The 8,551-nt window shown below is 51.0% G+C and overlaps 1 protein-coding gene across 1 annotated transcript in view; it reads right to left on the bottom strand.

The window, feature by feature from the left end:
- Positions 1-290: 290 nt before the first annotated feature.
- Positions 291-8,551, bottom strand: part of LOC102881681 (keratin, type II cytoskeletal 71) — a 9,167-nt gene continuing 906 nt past the window's right edge. The window contains exons 2-9 of the mRNA XM_006904562.1: positions 5,964-6,178; positions 5,216-5,276; positions 4,564-4,659; positions 4,033-4,197; positions 3,718-3,843; positions 2,062-2,282; positions 1,334-1,368; positions 291-532 (exon numbers count right to left, since the gene is read on the bottom strand). Coding sequence (XP_006904624.1) covers positions 321-532; positions 1,334-1,368; positions 2,062-2,282; positions 3,718-3,843; positions 4,033-4,197; positions 4,564-4,659; positions 5,216-5,276; positions 5,964-6,178 — 1,131 coding nt within the window. The 3' untranslated portion in view covers positions 291-320. The remainder of the gene's footprint in view (positions 533-1,333; positions 1,369-2,061; positions 2,283-3,717; positions 3,844-4,032; positions 4,198-4,563; positions 4,660-5,215; positions 5,277-5,963; positions 6,179-8,551) is intronic.

Below are 8,551 nucleotides of genomic sequence, written 5' to 3'. Positions count from 1 at the left end.
ACAGATTGGGAGAAGTGGGATTGCCAAGGCCAGAGCTTGAGGCACAAGAGCAGGGCTGGCAGGGTGGAGATGAGGTTGATAGTGGGCTGGGGATCCCCTGCTGGGCATACAGGGGTGCAGAGAGGAATCTCACCAAGTTCAGTCATCCACACTTGTCTAGGCTCAGGAAGACACAGGTTGGGAGAAGTGGGATTGCCAAGGCCAGAGCTTAAGGCACAAGAGCAGGGCTGGCAGGGTGGGGATGAGGTTGACAGTGGGCTGGGGATCCAGAGCCCCTGCTGGGCATACAGGGGTAATGGGAGGGCACTAGGCATCCCTCTCTACCGACTGGCTTTCTTGGAGGGGGCACTCAGGCTTGAGCTCTTCCCCAGGGCATCCTTATAGTCGCTGGCGCTGCCCCGGCTCCGGGCCTCCCCACCGCGGACACTGCACACTCCAGAGATACAGCTGCTGCTGTTGGCCACATAGCCACCGCTGACTGAGCTGGGCCGGAAACCATAGCCACTGCTGCCACCGGTGCTACTGATGATGGCTGCAGAGAAACAGCTGATCAACTCTTCTGGCAGGGTTGGGGCTCTTCTTGGAGTAATGGGTTGGGTGGAGACTCCAGTCATAGCTTCCCCCACCCCACCTGCCCCCCAGGAAAAATTATCCCTGAGACAGCTCCCCCATGTCCTACCCTTGGCTTGCCCAGTTTATACCCAATCTGGCTGATTCTTAATTCTCAGAGATCCATCTTTTTAGTCCAGGTACCAGTGCACCCACCTTTCATTCCGGACATTCAGCCTTGTCCTTTCTATTAGCCTTTTTTTGGTTAAACTTCCCATATTCCAACCTCTCCCTCCTCCTAGCTTTCCCATGGATGGCATCTTTCGGAAGCTCTGGTTTAATTCTTTTAGCCCCAGTGAGCAACCCAGAGATCCACTCTTGTCAGCTTGACCTCCAAAGTCCCCCATTTACTAATTTTCTCAGCTCCTTCTAAGTCCCCAGCCCAGATCTGATCACAACTTGCAGACATGGCTCCTCAAGCCTCACACACACCCAAACTCATTTTCTTGCAACATGTCTTTTGTTTCCCCATCCTGATGGAGACAGCCTTCCTAGCTGTCAGCCCCTAGGAACAGAAAGACAGAGTGACAAGGAGGAAGGAGCCCTGGACTGGGAGTCAAGAGGCCTGGTTGCTGGCCACACCTCTGCTACTTGGCTCTGTGATCTCAGGCAAAGTTTTTCCCTCTCTGGTTCTGAGATTGCTCATCCCCACACACAGAGTATGACAAAAGCCCTTTCCGTCTGTAGATTCTACAATTTTAGGTCCAAGCATACAAATACTTACAGATACTGACAGGGGAGGGAAATTCTCCTGACATCCTATTTGGGAAAGAAATAAAATAAGAGCGAGCAATCATGTAACCCACAATCTATTAACCTGAGAGCTAGTGTCCCCACCAGCCTCATGTGAGTTTCTGAACCCAGTGGACACCTATGGAAATTCCAAGTCTTCTTTGGCATGAGCAGAGCCTGAGAAGCTGGGAAGCTACCCCTGAATCTTTGGGGTAACCAGGTAGCAATCCAAGTCAAACAGTTGTTTGTATGAGATGAACATGTGGGAGTGGTATGCATACTTCCCAAGGGTCAAGCCTTGGCACTGAGCCTTTCTTTCTCCCAGGAGCATTGCGGAAGCTGGAATGGTTGCCCTGGGACATCTCTGACAAGTTCAAGTTCATCTTGTACTCGGATAGGTAAGGAAAATGAAACAAGAAGGCCTAACACAGTAATGGAACTTGTATTTTTTTTTTTTGCGGGGGCGGGGGGGGATGGGTGTTGCCTAGGTACATCCAGGAAATTTGTGAAGATTGAATGAGCTATCCACTTAGCACAGTGCCTGGTATGAAGTAAGCACTTACACCTGAGTAGGGATTATTATTTACTAATATTATTCCTATCATCCCTGCCCCTTCACTACCCAAGAACACATCTTTTCTGGATTAGGCTGTGTTAGGCTTTCTCCTTAGGTCCTCCCCAAACCCTTGGGTCTCTCCTGCCAGAACACAGCCCCCTCACCTGCACTCCTCGCTCTCCAGCAGCTTCCGGTAGGTGGCGATCTCCATGTCCAGGGCCAGCTTCAGGCTCATGAGCTCCTGGTACTCACGCAGCATCCGGGCCAGCTCCTCCTTGCCCTGGTGCAAGGCAGCCTCCAGCTCATCCAGCTTGGCCCGGGCGTCCTTCAGGGCATTGTCCCCCCGTTGCTCAGCATCAGCAATGGCTGTCTCCAGATTAGAAGCCTAAATAAGGAATTGGAGAAGTTGGAAAACGTAAAGGAGTCATCAAAGTCATTCACATCCAAATCCCATTTGTTCTTTGAGATTCTGGGCAGAGATGCCCACCTCTACCCTTCACCCCCACTCCCTGCTCCTCTTCCAGGCTGGCAAGTCCTTCCTTAGCTATATCTGTTGCTGGCAAGTCCTTCCTTAGCTCTATCTCCACTCTCTTGTGTTTAGATGGTGTTGATGATGAAAACAGCACATCCTGCCCTCCTGAGATTATGGCCAATTCAGCACCATCTCAGTTATTGCAAAGGCATTTACTTGGCCACCCTGTGCCAGGGATACAAAATGAGTATGAGTCAGACTGGCTTTCCACTCTTGAGTTGTTTAAAGCCTGGGAGTAGAGATCATTGGAATTTGGTATCGCAGGTACAATGACAATGGCTGCCTGGGTACAAGGGACCACAGACGAGGGGCATGGGAAAGGAGATTCCCCAGGATTAACTCTTATTTCCCAAGTGCTTACCATCCACCTGGCATGATACTCAGCCCTTCGTCCTCTTTTTGTATACCTTAGCTCCTCTAGTCCTCACAACACCCTGCACAGTGAGGACAAGTGACTTGTCCAATGTCACAGACCTGATAAGTGTTAAAGCCCATGGGAGAGTGGAAGGAGCACTGGACTAGGAACCAGGAGACCTTGGTTCAGATCACAGTCTGCTGTTTGCCTGCTGTGCAACCCACTTAACCTCTCTGAGTCTCAGTTTCCTTACCCGTAACATTAGGACACTTGCCTCAGAGTCTTTGTGAGAATTTAATGTGATAAAATGATAAGAACTATGACTATCATTATTATATACATACATCTTGTCTCGCCACCTGCTAAAACTGAGGCTGTGGCCTATATTTCTGGCAGTGACTCTGAGTAAGGCCTTAATAAATATCCACAGAAGGCACTTTAATGGGTGCCCTCTGAGCGCAGTTCTCCTCAGTCATTTAATCAATAAATGTGTATTAAGCTGCTACCAGGCACCAGGCTCTGTACTATATACTAGGAAAACAATGGTGAATGAAGCAGACAGCTCCCTGCCTCCTTCCAGTCCAGTGGAAGAAAGGGCAGGCAGGTGCAATTATAGAAGTGTGATAAGCACGAGAAAAGCACAGGTGCCAGGAGAGCACGTTTACTGGGGCAGGTGGAGCAGAGGACTGTGGTCCTAGCCCAGCCTGAGGGATGCAAGAAGGCTTCCTGGGGGAGGGGGCTCCAAAGCAGAGGTCCTTGGGGTGAGCAGGTGCTGAGATGCCCCAGGGATGTTTGCTCTAAGTGGCCGAGGCAGTGACTTCATTTGGCCCCTTTCATCTCATAAGAGGTTGATGTCCTCAGCCAACTCATCCAACTCATTCCTCCTCCGATTGTGCCCGCCCAGCCCAGGCCACAGGCAACCAGACCCCTCACCTGCTTCTTCACATTCTCAATTTCAGAGCGGATTCTCTGGATGAGCCGGGTGAGCTCCGAGATTTCGTTCTTAGTGTTCTTGAGGTCATCCCCATGCCGGCCAGCTGCCAGCTGCAATTCTTGGAACTGCATACCCCAGAGCACAGAACCATGGATCAGCATGAGGAGGGTGTTGTAGGAGTACATGATATCGTGGGTTGGTGATGTCATGGGGCCAGGGCACATTGGACACTTAACTGGACCTTGCCTCTGTTCTGGGGACAGTCAGGACCAGCCCTCATGCCTGCTGGGGTTGCTCTCTCCAGCCCAGCTCACCTTGGTCTGGTACAGGGCCTCGGCCTCAGCCTTGCTCTTCAGGGCGATCTCCTCATACTGAGCCCGGACCTCATCAATGATGCTGTCCAGGTTCAGGTCCCGGTTGTTGTCCATGGACAGGATGACAGACATGTCGCTGATGTGGGACTGGATCTGAGTAATCTCCTGCAGGGGAAACAAGGAGACTCTTGGGACTTGACTGTCAGAGATCAAAAATCTCCCCCAAGCAAAGTGAACAAATCCTGGTGATGCCAACTTCATGGCTCTGAACTAAGGATATTGCTCTCTGGTCAGAGCGAGTTACCTCTGGGACCCAGACGGATTCTCGCCACCATGGAGCCAGGGCCTGGCCCATTTCCTTTCCACCCAGAAGATAGAGATTGGAGAGTCTCTCAGAGCTGAGATGGGAGATGAATGGCTAACTCAGGGGTGGGGGAGGGCAGAGGTGGCCTGAGAACAATATCCTCTCCCAGCTCCCAGAATAGAGTTTTGGGGGCTGCCCTCAGAGGGGTGGAGCGAAGAGAGACTTACGGCTTCATAGAGACACTTGAAGAACTTGATCTCCTGGTCCATGGAGTCCACCTTGGCCTGTAGCTCCACCTTATTGGCATAAGCTGCATCCACATCCTGAAAGATGCCCAGCCATCCCCCGGTCACCGCCAGTGCAGCCAAGGAGGCCACAGTCATCCCAGCCTGGGTGCCCTGCACAGGGGAGTAGCTTCCCTCTTCTCTTTGGGGAGCCCGTGAAAAAGGAAAAGAAGAAGCAAAAGGCCCAGCCCTACCCCATCCTGCTTCTTCAGCAGGGACCAGTGCCTTTCGAAGGAAGGGAGCCCCAGCCAGCCTGCTGTCAGTCATCCTTGTGACATCTGAGCAGGCCCCAAGGCTGCAGGGGGGCCCTGTGTATCACCCTCTGCTATTCTTCACTATGGACAAACGCTGTCCACATTAAACACTCAGGAAAGCTGTCATCTTCCCTGTCTTTTTATTCCCTTTTCCGAATAGTTGTTTTTTGGTTTGTTGGTTTGGTTGGTTTGTTGTTTGTTTTTTTTTTTTCCCATGGTTCCCTGCCTTTACTTCGCTTTTTCTGAATCAGCTTACTTTCTCTGAGAGCAGATCACACGGCAGGCTCAGCATCTCCTGTTCCCAGGTCAGCCCTGGATTCAGGGCTTGCTTTCCCACTCACCTTCTTGAGCAGCACAAACTCATTCTCTGCAGTTGTCCGCCTGTTGATTTCTTCCTCGTACCTGTGGAAATCCCAGGGCTCAGTCAGTTAATACAACTGCCTGAGAAACATCATTTGCCCAGGGAAGACCCTGAGCAAGGGGCATTGTGCCTGTCAGAGGGCACAGGCGCTGAGGGGCTGTGGAGTCTAGAGCCTGAAGGGCTGGCCAGGCAAGGAAGGCTTCCTAGAGGAGGGGATGTGGTAACCAAGTTTGGAAGAAGGAGATTGTTGAAAATGAGGAAAAAGCATGTGGAGCAAATGTCCTGTGGGAAATCTCAGAGGAAGCAAGAAGCAACCTCCTCCCTCAAAATTTGAATAAAGTTTTACAGATGAATTTCCCCAGTTACTCCTCATAGAACTTCTGGGAAGTAGATGGATGCAAATGCCCTTTTACCAATGAGAACACAGAAGCTTGGGAAAATAAGAGAAGTTACCCAGGGTTTTTCTCACCCCAGAGCCAGAGATAATCCTCTCATTGTCCAACTAATTGGACATTTGTTCTAAGTGCCAGGCCAGAGGCTGGAGGGGCAGAGAGGAAGTTCCAGAGTTTTGTTGGGGTGATTTTGCTTAGTATGATGAATAACACTGCCCCCCATATCCAAAAGCTCTAAGCTGAGGTAGCTTCTGAGGCCCTGAGGGGCCACTCCTGCAGGATGAGCTCAGAGGGATACGGCAGTTGTCAAGGTACAGGGGTCCCCTCCTCGCTCACCTCTTCTTGTAGTCCTCCACCACATCCCGAACGTTCCTCAGCTCCGAGTCCAGCCTCACCCTGTCCCCGGACAGTGTCTCCAGCTGCTTCCGCAGGTTGCTGATGTAGCCCTCAAGGATGGGCTCCAGGTTGTTCTTGCAGTTGTTCAGGTCCAGCTGCTGCAGCAGCTCCCACTTGGTCTCCAGCACCTGGTTCTGCTGCTCCAAGAACCGTACCTGGAACCCAAAGCCCAGAAACTGTTGAGCCCCCACAAAAAGTCACATCTGTCACTCACAGTGCACTGTGCAAAGTGCTCTACCTGCGTTCTTTTCCTTTACCCCCCACAACAGCTGCACGAGGTGGGCAAATCGTTAACCCTATTTAATGGAGAGGAAACTGAGGCATAGAGAAGTTTAGCCTCTTTCCAAGGTCTGATGGTTTAATAGGTGGTGTAGCTCATAAATGAACCAGACATGGATCCCCATAACCTATGCATCCAGTCACTCAGAACCACCACGACCAAATCAGCACAGGGCAGGGTGTGCCTGAAGGTACCAGGACAGAGTCAGGCTGGATCCATCTTTGGGAAGTTTGACCATTCTGAAGAAGGGGTCTTCTGTTCATTGTATAACACATCAAGCTCAATGAGGCTCAGTGGGCTAAGAGCTTCAGCTGTTCTAAATTCCAGCAAGGCCCCAACTCCACTTGGCTCATGGCCTCTTCCTTTTTCCCTAGTCCTACTTCTCAGAACCATCTTCCCTAGAGCAAGTATGGTGCAATCTACCTGTGCCACTGTGGCCTCACCGGGCCAGGAAACTGACCAGAGGGGATAGATCTGCACACATTTTTAAATGTGACTTCCCTTAATCTGCATGAGCACAGTTAGTTTAAACAAAATTGTGTTCCCTAAAGTCAGAAACATAGACATTGGAAAACGTTGGGATTCAGTGTTAAGATGGGATTAGCCACCAAACACCTTGCCTCCATCAGATCAGCCAGCGTTTGGTTTGGTTTAACCAATCCTGACTTTTTTCATGTATAGCCAGAAAACTGAACGAACATTAACCAAAGAGTAAGCCCTACACTCAGGACACCACAGTATATTATCTAGACCACACACTGGACACATCTGGATCACTGCTGGAGGTACCCGCCTTCTCTGGCTGCCTGGGTTATGGGATTATACTCCACTAGAGACTAAAATGGTTTGAGAACTGTCTAGGCTTCTCCCTCACTCTAGTCAGACCACCTTTGTTCACAGAGGTGACCGTCTTCATGTTCATCTTCCTTTTCATGTCTCTAGACTTCATCCTTTAATAGTGTTTGACCAGTCCAGCCAAAGATCAGCCCACTCTCATCCCCCAACCCCAAACCTTGACCTCCATATGTGAAATGGCTTAGAGCAGTGGTCCCATCTTTTTGGCACCAGGGACTGGTGCTCCTATGAGAATAATGCCTGATGATCTGAGGTGGAGCTGAGGCGGCGATTCGAGCACTGGGGAGTGGCTGCAAATACAGATGAAGCTTCGCTTGCTCGCCTGCCTGCCGCTCAGCTCCTGCTGCAGCCTGGTTCCTAATAGGCCACAGACCAGTACCAGTCCATGGTCCAGGAGTTGAGGACCCCTGGCTTGGAAGAGTAAGAAGCCACAGAGACGGTGCTGGTTCCTGAGGTGACCAGGGGCAGTAGGGAATCCTCCTCCAAGCAGTAGAGAGTTGCATGGAGTGGGAGTGGGGAGCCAGGTTCTGAGGGCTGCTGACCATTTCAGCCATTGGCATTGTCCTGGGCTGACCTGTTCTTAGTGCCTGTCACAGAGCCAACAGAGCCCTCCGGTACCCAGGACTGGATCTGGAGGCAGGAGGTTGAGCATGCAATCTCACCTTCCCTCCCCCCAGATGACCCTGGGGATGGCCATCACCTCCATGTTTTCGCCAACTCATAAAATAGGAGCAAAAAGTTCTTATCTACTGAAAGTCAGGGCCTATATGGACTGGATGATCCTGTGAAGCCTCTTCCAGACCTTTGCTTTCTCTCCTTTTCAGCACCCCTCCCCTAACCCTCCTGAAATAAAAATGATAATAACAACCACCACTACAGGGGAGTACTCAGTACGTGTCAGACGTTGTGCCAAGATCTTTACATGCATTTCCTTTTACAAACCTAACAACGAACCCAAGAGGTAGGTTTTTATCTCCATTGTAGACATGAGAAAACAGAGGCACAGACAGGATAAAAAGCTCCTCAGGCACACGGCTGGGAAGTGATGGGCCAAGGTGGAAGCGAGGTCTGACTTCAGAACGTCGCGGAGCCCTCTTCTCTACTGCACTATTGTGCCTCTTGAGAGAGAGTGCTCAGCCAACTGAAACAGATGTCCTTGGCAAAGCCACCTGGGGAATGGCCAGCACTGATGCTCCTGAGTCAATAATAGAATGACTAGTGGACGAGATCGGCTGGCAATGGATGTGCAGAGGACAGCTTCTCACATGGGCCTAGGCTGAGCAATGGCAGCGAGCTGGCCCTTGAGAGTAAGAAGCAGGACCCTTTTCTTAGGAGGCCCTGCCACTAACTCTGATAAGCTATGCCAGTAGAAATTGAGCTGCCTCTGTTTTCT

The sequence above is a fragment of the Pteropus alecto genome, unplaced genomic scaffold, assembly GCF_000325575.1.
Source record: "Pteropus alecto unplaced genomic scaffold, ASM32557v1 scaffold220, whole genome shotgun sequence".
Classification (NCBI taxonomy): domain Eukaryota; kingdom Metazoa; phylum Chordata; class Mammalia; order Chiroptera; family Pteropodidae; genus Pteropus; species Pteropus alecto.
The sequence above is the reverse complement of the archived record's forward strand: the minus strand, read 5'-3'. Positions and strand labels throughout refer to the sequence as shown.